This window comes from Pezoporus flaviventris, unplaced genomic scaffold (assembly GCF_033815535.1).
Source record: "Pezoporus flaviventris isolate CSIRO_AGI_PZ_B2104156 unplaced genomic scaffold, CSIRO_AGI_Pfla_v1 ptg000070l, whole genome shotgun sequence".
NCBI classification, from domain to species: Eukaryota; Metazoa; Chordata; class Aves; order Psittaciformes; family Psittacidae; genus Pezoporus; species Pezoporus flaviventris.
The window spans coordinates 3,041,633-3,061,678 of NW_026892618.1; the positions used below are offsets into that span (position 1 = coordinate 3,041,633).

The 20,046-nt window shown below is 41.9% G+C and overlaps 1 protein-coding gene across 1 annotated transcript in view; it reads right to left on the minus strand.

Moving 5' to 3' along the window:
- The window catches only part of STK38L (serine/threonine kinase 38 like), a 48,709-nt gene that overhangs the window by 12,348 nt on the left and 16,315 nt on the right, over positions 1-20,046 (minus strand). Inside the window, exons 2-5 of the mRNA XM_061472130.1 lie at positions 7,503-7,647; positions 5,500-5,551; positions 3,549-3,671; positions 2,888-2,971 (exon numbers count right to left, since the gene is read on the minus strand). Coding sequence (XP_061328114.1) covers positions 2,888-2,971; positions 3,549-3,671; positions 5,500-5,551; positions 7,503-7,636 — 393 coding nt within the window. The 5' untranslated portion in view covers positions 7,637-7,647. The remainder of the gene's footprint in view (positions 1-2,887; positions 2,972-3,548; positions 3,672-5,499; positions 5,552-7,502; positions 7,648-20,046) is intronic.

Genomic DNA, 20,046 nt, shown 5'->3' on the forward strand with positions numbered 1-20,046 from the left:
TTTTACTATACCTAAAATGAAACAGAAACATTAAATAGAAGTCACAAAGCTGACCCTCAGAGCTTTATAAGGGTCCTGGGTTCAGCAGTAGCAGTCATTTTTCCCCTTCTTGGTAGCTGGTGCAGTGCTGTGTTTTGACTTTCGGCCTGGGAACAGAGCTGATAACAATGATGTTTTGGTTTGGCCAAGGACTTTGTGAGCCTCATGCTCTGCCAGGAGGAAGCAGAGACAGGACACCTGACCCAAGCTAGTCAAAGAGGTATTCCATACCACAGCACGTCATGCCCAGGATGTAACTGAGAGTTACCTGGAAGAGCTAGTGGACTGCAGGGTTGGACTAGGTATTGGTCGGTGCTTGGTCAGGCTGGGGGGGTGAGTTATCGGTTGGCTGGTGGTGAGGTGTTGTATTCTCTTCCCTTGCTATTTCCTTTATCATTATTATTATTGGTGGTAGCAGTAGTGATCTGTGTTATACCTTAGTTACTAAACTGTTCTTATCTCAGCCTGTGGGAGTTGCATTCTTTTCAGTTCTCCTCTCCGTCTCTCTGGGCATAGGGGGAGGGCAAGAAGGGGGGGAGTGAGTGAACGAGCTGTCTGGTTGGGTTTAAACCACGACAATAAGGTACATGTAGTGACCCTGATGCAAGCTTAGACAAAAATTCCATTTGCAAATACTGATAAAGTTATTAGAAAAGGCCAGAGCTGGTCTTAAAGAATTCAAGAACCAAGAGGTAAATACATTATGATTACTGTCACAAGTTACCAGATTTCTCATACACACATACAAAGAAACAAATTGCTAATAGCAACTTCTGTGCTGCCATTATTGCTAATAGCAACTTCTATGCTATATCTCAGTTTAAACTTGGCAAGACAAGCATTGGGAATTCTCCTCTACGAAGAGTGACAGTGTCTAATTATTTCCTGCAAAACCCAATTCCTTCATTGCTGTGAAGAAAGAAATGCCTGACTTACAGTGAACTACTGTCTAGTTCCCAAATTACCATTGTATAAGCTGATGATGGTGCATGTACCCCTTCCAGATGATACACAGGGACTGCTCCTATGCACATGCTCCTTTTGCATAGCAAACCTTATTTAAACTGCATGGCATGTGCCTTGGCCAAGTGGGAAAAGGGCTGTGATGAGTTTCAGCCCACAGATGACGGCAGGTAGCAATGAGCTCAGTGGCCAGTGCTGAAGCGGTGCAAAAATGGTAAAAGTCTTGGGCTATGTAAGCAGGGGCAAAGTGAAGAAAAGATGGAGCCATTCCTCCAAGTGAGGTGTGTGAAGCTGGTCCAGAACTGATATAGCTACCACTGCTGCTGATGGGCAAGGGAGGTTCAGAATATATGACGTTACTCAGGCTATTCCAGCCCCAGCTGAAGCCTTGGGGGAAAAGAACCCCAAACACAGAGGGCTGTTACTCCATGAATTCACTGGGAACTACTAATAGAGATTGGAGGAGGATGGTGTGTTTCACTAGAATGTACCCTCATACTTCAGGAAAATGAAAGACATGCATGGGAAAATACTTCTTAACAGCTCTAAGATTTTCATTATTCACACCCCAGAAAACACCTTCTGTAGAGAAAATACGTACTACTATTCCAGCTTCAAGGGCTGTCTTCTGCATCTCTTTCCCAATTCTACTGGCCAGGAGCATCTTTACATGTACGTGTTCTTTCCACAGGGTTTCACAGAGCACTGGGTTCTCTCTCTGTAGTAGGCACTCCAACTTTGATTTATCTAGCTCTATTCTCATCAGAAAATATTTCTTTCCACCCTCCACTCCTCAATGTGGCTATAAAATACAATATTAAAACCTTGCTTAAAAACCAGCCAGGATATCTCCCAATGCTATCAGGCTTGAAAAAAAGTTAATAATAATAATAAAAAAAATCTTAATCTTCTTGCATTTGTGTCTTGTGTTGCTTTCCGCTGAACAAATCAGGCAATGAAAATTATACCAGAGAAACACTCTTCAGGGAAGATTTCCATCACAAATGAAATGGAGAGTCAGAGCTCAGCCTCCTTGTCACATCAGGTTACAAAACCAGGACAGGGCTTTGACCAGAGGGCCACACACATCCTGGCTGCTGTGCAGAACATGCTGCTCCTCTAGTCCCCTACATTCAGCACATGGGCATGAGGAGACAAAACGTCTGTGCCAGGAAAAAAAAAAAAAAAAAAAAAAGAAGTACCACTGCTGGGAAATGTAATACAAGAGCAAATGATGAGCAAGGTTTGGACTTGGGTTTAATAAGGAAAAAACCTCTCTTATCTGCCCTTATGCTTGAGACATCTGCTCTTGATTTGCTTGCTTTGAGGTGCCGAAGTACTTGCCGTGTCCTACCAGGAATTTGGAGTGTATTAACTAAAAAGTAAAAGCAAAAACCAAACCAAACTAACAAAACCAAAGCAAAACAACACAAGACCCAGCTAAAAAGGAAAACAAAGCCACTGAACAGTGGGATATCTGTTGGTATCTAACCATCAAAAGAAAATGTCAAATACTCTCGGTTTACACTTTGGCACAATATTACTTTTCAAGAAGCATTTTCCTTGAACTGCAGTTTTACATATTACTATAAGGTCTGTGCTGATAAAGGGAGGAAAAGCAAAACCAAAACCCAACCCAACTTTGTTTCTATTCAAAACAGACTGCAAATAAAACGTATTTAAAAATGTTGTTACATGACCTTATTTCCTAACTTCTGCTTATTCTTTTGTACTGTGCTAGCAGCTCCATAGATGCTTTGGGCTGCTATACCGTTATTGGGGCTTTCAAAGTGGAAAATATGACCAAATAGGATCTGCACAAAGAACTTCAGCGATCTTCTAGAGAGCATAAGTTTGAACTCAAAGGGACTTATACAACACAAACCTGCTCTTTCTCCAGCATATCTGCTTTTCTTAGTATCTTCATTGCATAAATATGACCTGTATCCTTCTTCTGAACGAGGCGCACCTATAATGAGAAATACAACCCAATCAATCGTTTATACATCAGAACTTAGACCTCAGCATGGAATCTACTGGAAAGCTCAAAGTTGCTGAGCATGGAAAAGTTCTTTTGTTAAACATTTAAAAACACATGGAAAAAAGGAATATTTCTACACCACATATACTACTGATGAACAGACAGTTTGAAGTAGCTATTGTTTTAGGAAAACTTAGCAAGCACCATAAATTCCAGGCAGCTGTGAGATTGTGCATACTAAAATTCAGAAGCAGATATAATGTGATGGTAAACATTATTCCTGCCTTGTGTCACAAGAGGAGCTGTGCAACAGCAAATCACAGAATAGAATCATAGGGGTCCACATGGGCAACATCAGTTTGGGAAGTTGTGGGAAACCTCCCAGGGCTTTCCAGGGGCCTTGAGAAATGCAAGTAATTCATTACTTATCACACTTGCACAATTATTCAAATAGCTGTTCTTCTGCAATAAAACTCCCCAAGTGGAACGTTTTATTCTGTAATTAAAATGTTTCATTTTAATGTTCAATATAATTATGTCACGTTCAAGCAAAAATGCCACAAACCTCCCCAAATGCTCCTCTTCCTATAACTTTCAAAGACTCAAAGTCATCCAAGCCAAGTCTGGTCCTCTTCAGTCGCAGAAATTCTGTTTCTTTGCGAGCATGTTGTGACCTACGCAGTTTTTTCTAAGGGGACACACGGACAGAAGTTTGTAAGTCATTTAACAGTAGAAAATCCAGATATAGACTTTCCCTTCCTGTGAAATATTTCTCTGTAATCCTAATGGAAAAGAGAAATGCAAAAAGGAGAAGCCTTTTTGAATCTACTCAGCTCTCATGAGACCTCACTTGGAGTATTGTGTGCAGTTCTGGTGTCCTCAACATAAAAAGGACATGGAACTGTTGGAACAAGTCCAGAGAAGGGCCACGAAGATCATCAGGGGACTGGAGCACCTCCCATATGAAGACAGGCTAAGAAACTTGGGGCTGTTTAGCCTGGAGACGAGAAGGCTGCGTGGAGACCTCATAGCAGCCTTCCAGTATCTGAAGGGGGCCTATAGGGATGCTGGGGAGAGACTCTTCATTAGGGACTGTAGTGACAGGACAAGGGGTAATGGGTTAAAACTTAAACAGAGGAAGTTTAGACTGGATACAAGGAAGAAGTTCTTTACTATAAGGGTGGTGAGCCACTGGAATGGGTTGTCCAGGGAAGTTGTAAATGCTCCATCCCTGGCGGTGCTCAAGGCCAGGTTGGACAGAGCCTTGGGTGACATGGTTTAGTGTGAGGTGTCCCTGCCCATGGCAGGGGGGTTGGAACTAGATGATCTTAAGGTCCTTTCCAACCCTAACGATTCTATGATTCTATGATTCTAATTTCTACGAGTATGACGCACAAGCAGGGTTTTCAATACAGAGGCCCAGGTTCACTTTTCTGGGGAGGTCATTTTATTATTTTTAATACTTAGATATAAATAAATGGTAATTAAAAATAATGAAGAAAAAAAAAAAAATCACACTGGTTCAAACAAAGTCCAAAGGCCAAAGTCGCTGCCTGAGACAGGGACTCTCGGTTTTGGGCATCTGAAGGATCAATAAAAGCTGAAACGTGCCCCCCACCGAAAAGAATGGGTGCAAAAAAGGCAGTAAGAAGCCTGACAGGCAGTAGAGATGCAACTTACACTCTCTGTAGCAAAATCCATTTGGTTTATGGCAGGCAAACACTTGCATTTGAAAGAAAAACCTGTCCAATCCTGCCATATATTTTGTTCTATAAAAATGTCAATGAGATTCAGCCTGAGAGGAGACAAACACCAATCAATGCTCCCAAAGATGCAGGGAGAATCTCAGACCCTTAACGAGATCCATCAATCAGGCACCTACCTGCCACATTTTGTACTAGGGTGACAGCACCATTTAAAACCACAAGATGGCAATACACACTCACGCTCGCCTTTCCCTCTTCCTAGAAGTTAGGGCAGCCACACCTCAGAAATAACCGAGGCACTGTTCCTACTTATTTCCCTGACAACCCTTGAAGGCAGTACAGACACCCATGATTTGATGGGCCTCAGAAAAGCAACTGACTGACCAAAGTTCTGAGAGATGCCAACCGAACACAGATCCCTCCTTATCTGTATCTAAATGGAGCAAGGGTTTACCCATTTACTGTTTAAATGAAAAAATGGTTCAGCATTTTGCATTCTATCCACTTCTAAGCACATCTCACTGCTTTTTCTTCCCAAACAGAATGGCAAACAAGTTTAATTTTTGAAAAGCATGCTATATACTTGCTGTGGCCACATGCCTCATAAGGACTAAGGGTGGCATACAAAGTATCATTCAAGTATATTCACAGCTTCCCTAATAAACAATTATTTATAGGGGCAACATTCATTTACAGAATAAAACATACTGTCATGCTAGCTAATGGTCCCGTCAGCTTCTCAAATGCCAATTTCAAGTAGGGAAACAAAAGCAAAGCAGTCTCTTCAGAGGTTACTTAAGTAGTATTTACCTCCTCATCTGCGAGACCTTCCTCTTCCATAGCCACTTCTAGCTTCTTCTGCCTGAGAAGGGGAAAAACAGAGATTGCTTTAAATATTAATGAAAAACAAATGGAACACTACAGCAAGACAACTCTTTTACTTCACATATTCCAGATACCAGAGAATTTGCATCAAATGGAAATTCGAAGACTTATTGGCCTCTCCTCCCATTTATTCATTTGTGATCAAAGCTGTTAAAAATGCATAAGCAAATTCAAGCAAGTACTTAAGTATTTGCACAATTAGGCATTCAAGGTCCAAACATACAATCACTCTACTGATTTGTACTTCTTCATATAACCTTGTTGAAGCAAAGCTGGTTTCACCAATTTGGGTAACCAATCAGAATAAACACTTCTTTTTTCCCCACCGTTTCTATCTCAGCTCTACCTCCAACACCTCAGCCAGCTCCAGCTTTCACCACTATCCCCCACCCCAGCCTTGCTGACCTCTCTCTGCTCACACATCTGGTCCTGCTCCCCTTACTCTTGGGCCAACTAACTCTACCCCCCCAGGGTCATCATCACCCAGTGTCCTGCCCAGGCCAGGGCTCACTGGTCCTGGGGCTCGTCCAGCTGGTGCCATGCCAGGCTGGGAGGATCTGAGTGGTGAGTGAAGCCTGAGGGTTACCCTACAGATGTCAGGGGGTCAGCATGTGGCGACACACATTCATAGAATGGTTTGGGTTAGAAGGGACATTAAAGATCACCCAGTTCCAATCCCCTGCCATGGGCAGGGACACCTTCCACTAAATCAGGTTGCTCAAAGCTCCATCCAACCTCTCCTTGAACATGCCAGGGATGGGGCAGCCACAGCTTCTCTGGGCAACCTGTTCCAGTGTCTCACTACCCTCACATGTCTACTGGACCCCTCTTTTTCTACCCATGGCACACTTCTTTATGACTCTCTGGGTGCAGGTTTCAGAAAGTTCATCACCCACTAGCAGCAGCAAAGAGTTTGAAGGCTCGCTACTGGTGTCTTTCTGCACTTTGGGAAGTACAGCAGGATCCCCTAAATTAAAGGCCCTCAGCAGACACTCTATTCTCCTAACTAGAAGCAACTCAATTACGTGGGATAATGACTAAATATGATGAAGAGAGAAACCCTGCTGCTCAGCTGAAAACCCCTCAATTAAAAACATATTACCAGGGGAATGATAATTTCACATGCTGATGACAATTTGAAATACAACATTCATTATCATCAAATACTGGTGTGTTGACACTTAATTCAAGCAGCACTTCACCACATCAGAGGCAGAATTGGGCACAGATGAGAAAAATTAAAGTGGAGATGACCAACACATACTCCCACAGAGCACCAGTTAGCACCACCCAAGAACAATTTAGAGGTGGGAACTGCATTATCCCCAGAATTCTTCCTGCCTACCCAAGAGCCTCTCAAACCCTCCATTACCAACCCTATGCTCTTTACTGCCCCTTATTTCCACTCCAGGCCACCCCCAACTCCCTGCCTCCTTTCCTTACCCCATCACTCCTGTCAGTCCTTTTCCCCACCTCCTGTAACCCTTCTGCAGGGTTTGGGAGTCTTGGCATGAGCCCCATGCTGCAGAGCATGAATAGACACCACAAACCCAAATTACCATTCATCAGCAGCTCTGCAGCATCTGCCTCTGTAGAGTTTTAAGAATTGGAGATTACCAACCTCACATGCTGAGGCAGAAACCTTGCATGTGCTGCAAAATAAGACACTGCACAGAGCAGTTTTCACAAAGTAGTAATAACCTGATGAGATTGTATGAGATGTCTATAGTGGAGGTCCTCTGTCACTCAGTGACTGTTACAGTAGCAGGGGATGTTCACAGCCAGCAGCTGCAATGTAGCCTGTGTCCTTCAGGGATAAGCTCCTTGCTACCAAGCAGAAAAAAAAACCAACCTTACAAGAATGGGGAATCAAAGTGCCCTTAAAGAAACACCGCAAAAAGCCAACCAAGAAAAGATGAAGCCAGTACCTGGTTTCTCTCTCTTCGTGCTGTATAATTAGGTTGCTGTAGAAGTTCTCCAGTGTAAGTTTGGCCACCGTCACCCTCTCCCGGGTGTGGTTACTCATGGGAAAGGATGTTGTAGTCCCTGCAGTCATCGCCATGGTAACATGTACTGAAACAGAGCATGTCACATCATTACTCACTTGGAAAAAATAATACAAAAATTATATATACACATATATTTTTTTCTTTCCCATTCTTCATCACCAAATTCTTAGACACTACAGAATTCACAGGAAAGGCACTGTTCTTTAGATAGAAGAAAATCCATTAAAAAAAAACCTTCTGTATTATAAAATTATCCCAAGATAGCAGGAGGGCCTATTACCCACTCTCTAAAAAAAAACCCAAACCAAACCAATTGGAAAAACAAAGGGTGAATTATAGCAAAGAATTATGCAGGCTACAGGCCTTGTTCGTGAATGAGGAAAATGTACCTCCAGCAGGCTTGAGCCCAGCTTGGGCAAGAGAAGAGCTGGCAGAGTGGAAAGGAGTAAGCCAGAGGAGGACCAAGCACCTCCCACAGCTGGATACATCATAACTCTACAACAATTTCAGACTCCAGAAATTCTAGGTGCTACAAAAGGACAGGATAAAATGGAAAAGTAAACTGAGAAAATCCCTAATCCCATCCAGAGAAGAACCTATTTCAAGGACAGAAGAAAGTAATCAACTATCTTTCAATCTTAAAAGATGCTCAACAAAATTACATGGGGAAAGTTGGGGAGGGCTTCTAGAAATCATTGCATTGAAATGAAATAATGCAGCTGCCATATTTTAAATGGGAAACTGCTGCTGCTGGGGTTTGGTTTTCTTTTTGGCCGTTTTTTTTAAGCAACAACCAACCGCCAAGAATAGAAAACCCTTCCTTACCGCAAGGCCATTAGGCAACCAGTGTTTCTGTTTAATTTCCAGCCACCTCTGTGCCATGCTGCCAATGAAACAAGCATTTTCTGAAGTAGCTGTTCGTTTACAGACCTGCCTGTGTTTGGATTCACAAATCTATGGGGAAATCATCTTATGCAGCTGTAAATGTGTTGCCCATATAAATGATGTACTTGAAGGTCAGGGCATGTGGTCACTGAGCACTTAAAAACTGGGAAGAAAGAGGACAGAAGAAGGGCTGTTCTCTTCAATAGCTTTGATCTCAAACCCAAAGAACTTGGACATACTAGAACAATGCTTTTAATGCTGGAAAAAGACATCTTAGGGCAGTCCTGAGTCCCTTGCATCTGGTCCAGGGAAGCCAGGGGAGATGTAAAAAGAAGTACAATTTGTCCTGAGACTCATGCCCTACCTGGAAGTGGGTTGAGGCACTTCAAAAGAGCCTCACAAAGGAGAGCCACGAATAGCAGGACCTCAGCCCCATGCTCATTTGATCAGGTTATTTGGGGTTGGTTTTGGAAAATTCCACAGAAGTACGTACACTTCCTTTTGACTATTTACGTAATCCCCTTCCATTTCACCAGGGGATTTTAAGGAAGACAAACCCTAAATTAGGCTTACGAACTTCAAGCAGATCTTAATACCTTTTAAGGTGAACTGATTAAAACTTTCATATGGAAGAAAACTTGTATGTCCACATCAGGATAGGGAAATTACTTAATTCTGCCTGTTTTTTTTTGTTGCGGATTTGACTGCTCCCCTCTGTGAGGACGGGATTTTCTCTCATGGATTTTTAATTTCATTGGTGCAACAATAAGATATCTGTTGCCAGAAATGCAGCTGATGCGTCACAAATAAAGGAGTTTTATAGTATTATGTACATATTATTTTAGCTGTGTATTTTGCAGTGTGCAAGATGTTGAAGTTCCAAGAATAAAAATTTAGCTGTCTATACACATACAAAGAGGTTTTAATAGCTCTACAGCTGCTTCAGGATGATGTCAATATTTCTGTTTTTTAATCACTTTTATCCCCTTCAATTTTCTACTACAGAAAGATGAGAGCTGTCAACTCTTAATAGCCTTTACTAAAAATTGAGGGGTTCTACTCTTCACACATGTACTACAGATTGGACACCTCTCCAAAAGCTGGGGAACTTCTCACTGCTCTCCCTACTGAGTCTGTTGTACAATATTATACTCTCTTTCTCCATTGACAGGTGAGAAAAGAAATATAAACCGGGTATCTGAGTGGAAAAACCTATAGCGTATTGACACACCTAAATCAAACGGAGCAACTGCTGACCACACACTGGCATCTGTGATTAAGTTATTTCAAGAAATTACCTAATAGAGTAAAACCCCATCTTATGGTCATTTCGGAGTATCAGGATAGAGCAGCATTAACCCAGGCTTGAAATGGATTAACCTTTACTTAAGGTATAATGAGGACACTTCTAGCACTGGCAAGCAACAGGATATTTATCCTTTGCACATCTTGTATTCCTGGTAGGATAAAATAACCTGCAGTTCTATTTCCTGTTAATTTGTTTTCCTGATGCGCCTATACTCACAAATGCAGACATTACCAAATAGCAAATCTAAGTTACTTGATCTTATTAAGCCTGTAAAAAGGAGATAACAATTCTGGCACTAGTACACCATGCTATAAATAGCAGGGCTGACCCTCACTGTAGTTCTATAGTAGGAAAACACAGACAAGAAGCCAATCCATAAACCAGCAAACTCAGAGAAAGCTGTTTGCTGGAGAAGAAACTTGTATTGACTTCACTGTCATACCATAGCATAAACCCACCATTATCCCCTCCACTAAAGTAGGAGGGATACATTACCAGAAGCACTTGCTTCCAGCATAGAATCACAGAATGATTTGGGTTGGAAGGGACCTTAAAGCATCCCATATATCCTGTGCACACCCCACCAGCCCTGCCTTCAGACCATGTTGTACCACAGCACAACAATTTTTCTTCAGGCAGAATTTATGTTTGCTCAGTGTGCAATTGGTGTTCCCAGTTACAAAACAAAACAGAAAACCCACCCCACAACAAAACAATGACCTTTGTAAACAACAAAATAAGCACCTTTATAAACCAAAGAGTGCCCTCCAGGTTCCCCAAAGTAAGCAGGAAAGTGCACAAACCTAGCAGGAGACACAAGATACCCTGCAAAATCCTATGTCAACCCACAGCACAGAAAAACTCTTCATCCTTTTTCCTCTGGCCTCTCTGCTTCCGCTAACAAACCTCAAAACAAAGCACAAATCCACATCCCAAATGAAATATTCAGTTGGAAATAACAAAGTAAAGTCCTTAAGCATGGCCTTTATAAACAAATGATGCTGGAGGAGACGAGGGGGGGAAGGAAGAAGCTTCAAAATGGGGCCTTTTATTGACAGCACACTGCTACTGACCTCATCACATTAACAGGAATGTTTTGAAAAGGTGCCACCCATAGTTCTTGGAAATGCCCTCAAAAATCTACTAATTCACCCAAATTCATTCCATTTGCATAATGGAACCATTCCACTCCTGCTGCATCACCAGCCTTGCATTAGGCTCTCTGGACCATGAATAAGGTCATATTAAACCAGCCAACCACATTTGGCCAAAACTCCTCTGGCTGATGAGGACCAAAGGCGTTTCTTTCCAAAGGGCCTGTTACTTTGGGGAAAAAAAAGAACACTGGCTGTGAGAGAGAGATTGAGAGAGAGATAGAGACATCAAATCCAACTAGTGGACAGGAGACACTGAGCAGTGCACAGCTGCAGAACAGTATCTCAGAGATGCCAGAAGCACAGAGGCTGTATGTGCTCCTTGGCCCAGAAACAGAGGCTGTGCCTTCTGGATGGATGGCTAACCTCACAGCAGGAGGGAGCCCTTCTCCTGATGCCTGCTTGGTTCAGTAGCAAGCACCTAGGGCAAGCAGATGAGGAGTTACAGATGTGCAGCAGCTGCAGAAAATCTTGCCCCCAGAGGCAGGTGGAACAGCAGCAGAGTGGGAAGGAGCTGAAGGATGTTCCCAAAGGATGAGGGATAGCATGGGACAAGCACAGAAAGGGGACAGCAGGCCCAATGCTAACACACTGGAGTTTGAGTGTCTTCTGTAAGGAAGATTCTCCAGACTTACTACAGAATAGAGTATTTCAGTTGGAAGGGACCTCTCCCTTCTTGTAGAACAATGTTGCCTGGTCAAAGCATACGTTGATCTTTTCATTCCCAGATCTTCCCTGATTGAGAATCAGAGAAAGGCCAAGCAGTGGCCTCCAGTTTACTACAACTTCAGTTTGCACTCCCAGCATCTCTAAGTTAAACTGTCAATTGATTTTCCTGAAAATTTCCACCACTGAAAACCCCTCACTAAAACCCAACATCACTCCCCAAAGCAGGTAAATTCAGAATTTCAGATCCTTCTAGCATATTATTCAAACCTTTCACATTTACATTTTTAATGATTTCTCACTTCAGTGAGAATATAAATACATGCAAGTATGCTACAAGTAGTGAAAACTGAAACTGTCTTTCCAGCTGTCTTCCTTATTAGAGGGTTTTACATTTCTCAGGATACTACAGTAACCTATTTTATCAATCCTTGCTCTCTATCACAAAGATTGTCTGCAAAAATAACAACTCTGTGCCAGTTAGACAGTGGTGGGTATCGCAACTGGGCTCCAATTCCGCAATAACTGGTCTGAAAGTGCCAGTCTCTACAGGCGAGTCTCCTGCACAACTGTGTTATATCATATAGCTTGTTCTTACTATCAAATAAAGTTGATCTATACTATCAAATTAATGTGGACTTAAGTCACACAGTGGAAATATTCTTATTTTTGAAAGTATGTCTATAGCATAATTATACAGCAGCCCTAACAAATTTACTCTGGACTTGGTGCATATTTAAGTTATACAAGCAAACACCAATACAATTCTCTTGGAGAGAAAAGCATTGTTTTTTACCGCATGACAGAATGACAGCATGCTTCTGGGTCTCTGACTTGGATTTAAAATGTAAAGCTACAAACATCAGCAGAACAGGAAACACCAATCCTTCCTCCCAAAACAGCTACATCACAAAAAGGTTGAAATAATTTTGGCACCCAAGCACACCCCTAGAGCCCAGCAATTAGGAAAGCAGCAAAAAGGGTAAAATTGCAAAGTTTATAAAGATTCAATTTACATTCCGAGGGAATTGGCTCTTGAATGAAAGCCTCTGGGTAAGGCAGATACTGAAACATATTTCTGCCTTTCAAAGTTCCCATTTTCTCAGCATGACACATTTTGGCATTCAACTTCCTCCCGAAATGAAGTATACAAATGGTATTTTTCAAGCATTAGAAGGTAAAAAAGAAAGGAGAGGGTTTCAGTGCCAGACCTGTTCCAAAGTAAACAAATACAGCTCAATAAAGCAAGTACCTTCAGAAACACCAGTTATCACCACTGTGCGCTGTGCTGGAGCTCTTCTGGGTGAGAAGCTAGAGTGGACTTAGTAACGCTGCGTGGCTCCTTACAGACAAGGCAGCAAAGCAACTCACTAAAACCGCTGGCAAAGACTGTATCTGAAAAATGAAGTTCTGTCTAGGAAAACAGCACGGACACAGCAAAGCTTCAAATAAGGGTGCCAGCCTGCTCTCTCCAAAGTGTTCAGATTCTCACACAAAGAGACAGGAGATCTGTATATATGAGGAAATAAAAAAAATAGAAAAAACAACCCACTGTACACAAATAACAGCATGATTCACACCAAAAGGCAGTGGGCAGGGACAGATAGATGAAAAAAGCAACCAAAGGCTCAGCCAGATGAGGTGGTGTGACATAGCAGCAGGAGTAAGGGGAGGAGCAGCAGCTGGAGCAGCAGCCACACAGGCACCCCAAGCAACTTCTGAAACATGCAACTGTACGTGGTATGAGCTGACATACAAACAGAAAGCAAAGATAAAAATGTTGTACAACAGCTGATAGTTCCAGTGATGAAACAGAAGGAGAAAGTGGTCATAACGTGGTATCAGCTGGAGGGAAAATTACTTTCTGCACTACAGTTTCTGCTAGCACAAGTTTGGCAATTGTGCTGTGCATATTTTCACTGTCCAATTGTTTATACCAAACCTTCTCCTGGAGAGGTTCACTGCCTTCTTTTTCTATAACCCGCTTTAAATACACTTCCAAAGCTTTTGAGAAAGCTCCAGGGACAAACAAAACACTACAGGATTCTGAAGCCTCCAAACAGCAGGCAAACAACAAAACCCCACTACTCCAAGCTATGTCAATTATGGGCCAGCATTTTTCAACCCCTTGGAGCTTGATCTTAATACTTGTGTTATTACTAAACATAGATTTCCATGTTCAGAACAGAACCCTGCCCAAAGTTCACTTATTTCAATAAAAAAACCTTACAGCTCAATAGGTTTTTACCTAATAGTCCTATTCTGGCATCTGGATGATGCTAGCTGTGCTACTCCTGTTACTGAAGTTCCTAGTTATCAGATCAGCATGTTTGCCAAGCACTGCTCTGAGGTACATTTCAAAAAGAAAAATAAATATTATGATCCTACATAATTCATGTTTTCAGTAGTATCACCATTCACAAGCCCCTATTTTATTTGTTACTTGAAGGAAGCAACATTTTATGCCAAATAAAACAAATCAGATGATTACTTCACATGCAGGTTTTTCTTCTTTTCAATGTTAATTGCCAAGACCAGATCTTTCCGAGATCCTCCACTTTTTACAGCAGTCTGAGAAGGGAAAATGAAGTAACAAGACTGCAACAAAATGGCACTGACACTTCAACTTTCATTTACCTCATTTATATACTTCATTTCCTTTAGCTTCTTACTCATTCCTCAATGTGTGTTATGTTCTAGTAAGTTTTGCTACTTTAAAGTTACAGCATGAATTATATTTGTTCTATTTAAAGCAGCACTAAACCTGAGTAAAATTAGCCCTGTTGGAACAGGCTTTGCTATTTAAAAGCAAAAGATATTCAAATGTTTTAGCCATTTTAAGTCATTCTTGCTTTCCCCCCAGAGCATCTGGGCGAGTTGCCCGTTACAGTCACAGCTAAAAGCAGAGAGCACTCCATGACTCGCCCAGCCCCAGCTCGTAATCCAAAAGTGGTGGACACTCCCAGTGTCTGACCCCCATGATCGTGAGAAAACCCTGAAGAAACGTTCAAACCCACAGGACTTGGGATAGAGATGCTACACAGGTCCTGCTGCCTCAGCGGCTGCTGCGCTTCTAGCACTGATGACACCAGGGAAATGTGGGGGACGGTGAGGCCCAGAGAACAACTTGGGGTGTCAGTGGCTGGCTCCAAGATGCCACCTAAACTCTGCAAGAGCTTTTCACCCAATGCGCCCAAGTAAAAGATGCTTTCAAAATGAAGGAAGTTACTTTCCTACCTTGGGGTAGACTCCTAAATCTATAAATACCCTAAAATGTCAAGGAGGGGCAGTGGGCAAAAATCCCCTCTGAAACCACCAATGTCCCTTCCCCCAACAAAAGCCACAGTTGCATGCACACTGTAACTTGGCACTAGCCAGTACTGTTTCTGAAAGAACCTGTCCCACTTTCCATCCAACCATCTGTTTGTTTCTCTCCTGCTGCCGCTTGATGCTTTGTGCCAGCACAAGAAGCTGTGTAACCCAGATTGAGGAACTGCACCAAGCTGAAACGACTTCTAAAACAGTTTTGGTGAAGTTGGTTTTACTTGCACTGACTGAAAAGGGCCACACTTCCCCAGGCAGAGCCTGCTCATTCCTTCCCATGGAGTTTGTCCAGAGGTGAGAAGCAGGCAACACAGCCTCACCTTCTAATTTGGCTCACAGAAATGAACCTCACAAATCATTCCGACACACCCACAGTAATGATAAGGAAATATTTCCTAATATGGAATAAACCCTGAATATTGGATTTGTGCTGCACTCCAGGATTTCCTGCTATTCACCAAAGCTGAGCAGCAGAAGCCTCCCATGAACAGTGGCCCTGATTCAGTTCTCTGCTACTTTCAATAAGCGGAGTGCACAGTGCCAAACACAAATTCATTTCCCTGACAGGAAAAGATAAAAGACGTATGTATGTACAAAAATATATATGTATATGGGTGTATATATATAAACTATATATACCTACACCTAGATAAAATATATGCACTGTTTTCTTTCATTTAATCTTTGGCCCACACCAAGTTACAAAAAAACTTTTGATCCAAACATCATAACCTTTGCTTTCACTAACAATGGGAGACTGGTCACCTAAAGTTTAGAAACACAAATCCACTAAAAAGGTCATTTCCATCTCAGCTCCATTTGCCTCAACCTTCGGCAATACAATTACATTCTTTATGCTCTACTATCAATAGCACTGTCCCAAAGTTAACGGTACATTTTGAGACATCCTGTACTTAGAACACTCACTCAGCATTGAATTACTTACAATGACATACCAAAATCTTCATGAGCTCAGTCCTTTCAAGTAACTTATGTTATTTTCCTTATGGAGGGCTTTTAAAGAAAATCTAACCATTTGGGTTTTAACAGTACCCACTCAAATTGCTCTACCGTGCATGCATGCGTAGCTGCAAGATAGGACTCCCCCCACCCCCCACCCCATTAGCCTCATTTAAAGAGAGAAAACAGAGGGTGTACTTCTGCTCCACCAGCAAGGACAGAGGGCTAAAGCTAGGAACAGGAAGGGAATAGAGATGCTGGTGTATCCACATGTTGCTGTTTCCATAGTGCTCCAGATGGGAGGTCAGCTCAGGACAAGCATCCTGCATGACCAAATGAAACACAAAACACAATAAGGGAACTAGACTTGCAGTGCCATGTGGCCATCTCTCTCTTCCAGTGTATCCCACGTCACCTGAATTGATGCATTTTAATTTCTTGGAAACAAAAGAAATCAGTAGCTTGCTGAAAAGCTAACAATGGCATTTCATAGCTTGCTTTAGCTCACTTGTATCTTTCCTTTCTCCTGGATCTCCCCAAGCTTCAGTGCTGCAAATCTTAGTCCTCTTAGAAGTGTCTAAAAACAGGAAGCTCTTCTATCTACTGAAGTAATTGCATTCCTGTGCACTTAAGCATTTTCTCAGCTTTTAGCAGGTACTTGCATCCAGGCATATTCAAGAAAGCCTTGTTCCAAGACCTGCTAAAATAACCGGGAAAAAAAAAAAAAAAGAGCCCATGCTAAATATTTTGCTGTAGTGTTTTGGATCATGAAATAATTATGAACAGAGCAAGATCAATGACCAAAAAATCTGCTTCCTCTCCAACTATTGGTTTTCTGGATAAAATTATACCAAGGTCTAATGAAAGATATGGCCCACTCCAAAACATGTACAGCCATCCAAAAGTCAAATTCAGCCACAGTGCATTTCTCTACATTTGGCTTTTCCATGGCCAAGAGACACAACGTAGGACAGAAGTAAAGAATACAAAAAGGAGCTTCTAGCCTGGAACCTGCACAAAGTTTCCCTGAAATCATAACACATTTTCAGCTTTGATCAAAGAAGCTCTGCTTTTTAATTTTAGGCATGCTGTAAAGCCTTTCTATTTTCTAAGGAGCCTAGGGAAGCAGGAGCAGAGGGAGGATTCAGTTTTGGGAACTAGGAAGTACTTTTGCATTGGAGAATGCTGGATGAGAAGAAAACACTAAGGTTTTTTTTTATTTTTACTGATGAATGTTCAAACCCCTGACTCTTACTAGGCTCTTTTTAGGTCACATCAATCAAATTAAGTATAGTAATTACACGTGATAAGTCTGCCAACAAAGAAGCTGACTGCTAAGTGAGATGCAGAACATCAATGACTGGCTATAGCCTATGCAATGCCTCTAGTCAGGGTTAATGAGCACAACAGATCCCTCTGGCTTTAAAAATCTGCAAATGCAGGTAGTACATCTTACTATATGCAGTACTGGAGAACAGATGCTTGCCCATTCAAATCCCACTACGACAGTTCATTTCTTTAACTCTGATTTTTGGAGAAGACAACAGCTGTTGGCACGTAAAGCAGACTACCCTGATGAGGCCCAGCATACACAAAGATGAAAAGACGTGTGCAGTCATTGACACAAGAGAGGATACATGGTGCCACCTTCCTACTGCCTAAAGTTTGGAAGTAGATTTGGAATGGCGAGGACGGAGCTGTGCCACAGTTTTACCACCAAACCATCAGGAGTTCTGGACATCAGTATCAAAGGTGCAGAAAGAAATATTATTTCATGAAGAAGCCCTAATGGTAATATCTGAACCCTAGAGTGGTAACAAGGGCAACTGAAAAGAGAAAGCATTATATACTGCCTTATTAGCAGACTGTTTTAGGGGAGAACAGTCAACAGAACTGCGGTTTTGCATTTCAGCATTTATACCTCTTTGAGAAGATATATATCACTATCAGCCTATAGATCACTTTCAGAACAATAATATACTGCACGTGGGTAGCTGGGACTTATCCTTCTGAGATTTGGGTATGGAGAAAACCAGCTCTTACAGTGGCAGACTTACAGAGCTTTGCCTTCATGAAATCTTCCTGCAGCCTACTGCCTATTGTCCCAACTGCTAATTTCCTCTAAGGCTGAAGAGTGACCAGAGGAGTGTTTTGTTATGGCTATGCTATGATACTACATGACCACATATCCACCCTTCTAGGAAGATAAGACAAAAAAAAAAGAAAAAGGAAATAAAAGATTGCACTGAAGTGAGTGATAATGAGGTCTGTGATGAGCATTAGTTCCCTGTTGAAGGTCATTCTCCCATCTTGGCCCTAGAAAAATCACTCAGAATGGGTGGTGTTTTCCTTTAAATTTATCTCAGAGATTTGATTCTGTTATCTGTTTTCCTACTTAAAGCATAAGAGAGGCAAAAGCAGGGTGTGGGGAAAAGCTCCAGCTATACCCAGCTGCAAGGGGAAGTGAGAGGGAAAAGCAACAGAGGATATCTGCTTAAGTTTCTATAAGATACTAAGGCTATATGTAGCTGCTATGCGCCAGTTAAACATGCAAGAATGAGCAAATTTCCAGATTTTTAAAAAATAAAAATCTTAAAGAATCCAGTTTCATACACTTTCAAGATTAAATCAATTATGACAAGAATGAGAGAAGATGATGACAACTTCTCTAAGAGCAAACCTTTGCCACCAAGAAAGCCTTCAGAATAGAACAGTCTTGCAGCATGTCCTGAGGGCTAAGTATGCTCTCCACTGAGAAAAGGAGCAAGACTCATCAGTAAGAAGGACTCTTCATTGAACACAGGCCATCTACAAAGGTATGGGCTTTACAGGAAGAAAGGAAGAAAGAAAAGCAACACTTGTGTTCCCACAGAACAGCTCTCACCATTCCTTTCCAAGGTGTTAGTCTCTATTGCCTTGTAAAGTGACAAAGTACCATTGTGCTTCCATTTCTGTATCTGTCAAGTGGAGACTAGACAAGTGGAGTTACTTGTAGGAAATTTGAACAGAAATAGCAGTTTAGTGCAAGCAGCGTGTAAGGCTGCAGACTGGTGGAGAGGCAAATAAAGAAGTCTTTCAGGCAGTGATCTGAATTGCTTGACAAGTTGGATGCAACCAGCTATTTCCCATAAACAGTAATAAGAGTAAATCAATAAGAGAAAAAAACAAATAAGCTGTAGGAAGAATGAGATCATTTCCACTTTTGGAATAATATTTAACATTAACATTTCCTTATGGGGATGGGCCCCATGCACAAGGCCCTTACACAGAAAGGACAGACATTGCTGCCAAGTGTGAGCGAAGGTCTATGAATTGCATTTTAGAGAGAGACACCCCTCTCTCCCACTTTGCTGATCCCTCCAGTCTTGGGCATGCACTCTTCCAGTTTCCCCAATAATGCAGCCATAGCCAAGTTAGACAAACTCAGCAGCCTGACAAAACTAAGTTACCAACCACCCCACACTCCAATAAGGAGACTATTCTTCCATAAAATCAGAATGTTGGGTTTGTCCCACCCTCCAACTACACAACTGCTAAATTCAGTGAAAGAGAAGTAATGAAACATGGATAGGCACAGAGGACAAGGGGCAAAACAGCACTGCCCCTTTTTGCAGGCACCCAGATTTGGAGATCACCCAAGTAGGGTTCAGATACACTTGTGGCAATGGGAAAACTGGACTGTTGTATCAGACTGGATACAACATAAATCCTAGAATCTAATGGTAACAACTGTTAAATGTCAGCTCTCACCAATGAGTCGCATTCTTCTTGCACCATTTTTTGCTGGCTCCATTTGGAAATGGCCTGATGTTGAGGACAGCTTTGCAAAGCTTTCAAAAGATAGGCTATAACTACTTTCTCACATCCCCTTTACTTTAGGCTGCAACAATTAATTTGATTTTGATGAAAATGGTTATGGTGAGGCTAAATATGATGAACAGCTGAACATCTATCCCCTAGATAGTGCACCATGTGCTGCACTCTTCATGAATAACCCAAGCTATATTTACAAAGACCAGGAAGGGTTTGTACTATGTGCTGCTTCTCGCTTCAGAAGCCATACCAAATGCTTCTCCTGGAGCACTGCTTGGTTGCTGTATGTTGAATAAAGCCCAATACAGACAAGTAAGCTCAAACAACAATGCTGACATGGAGCAGAAGTCCA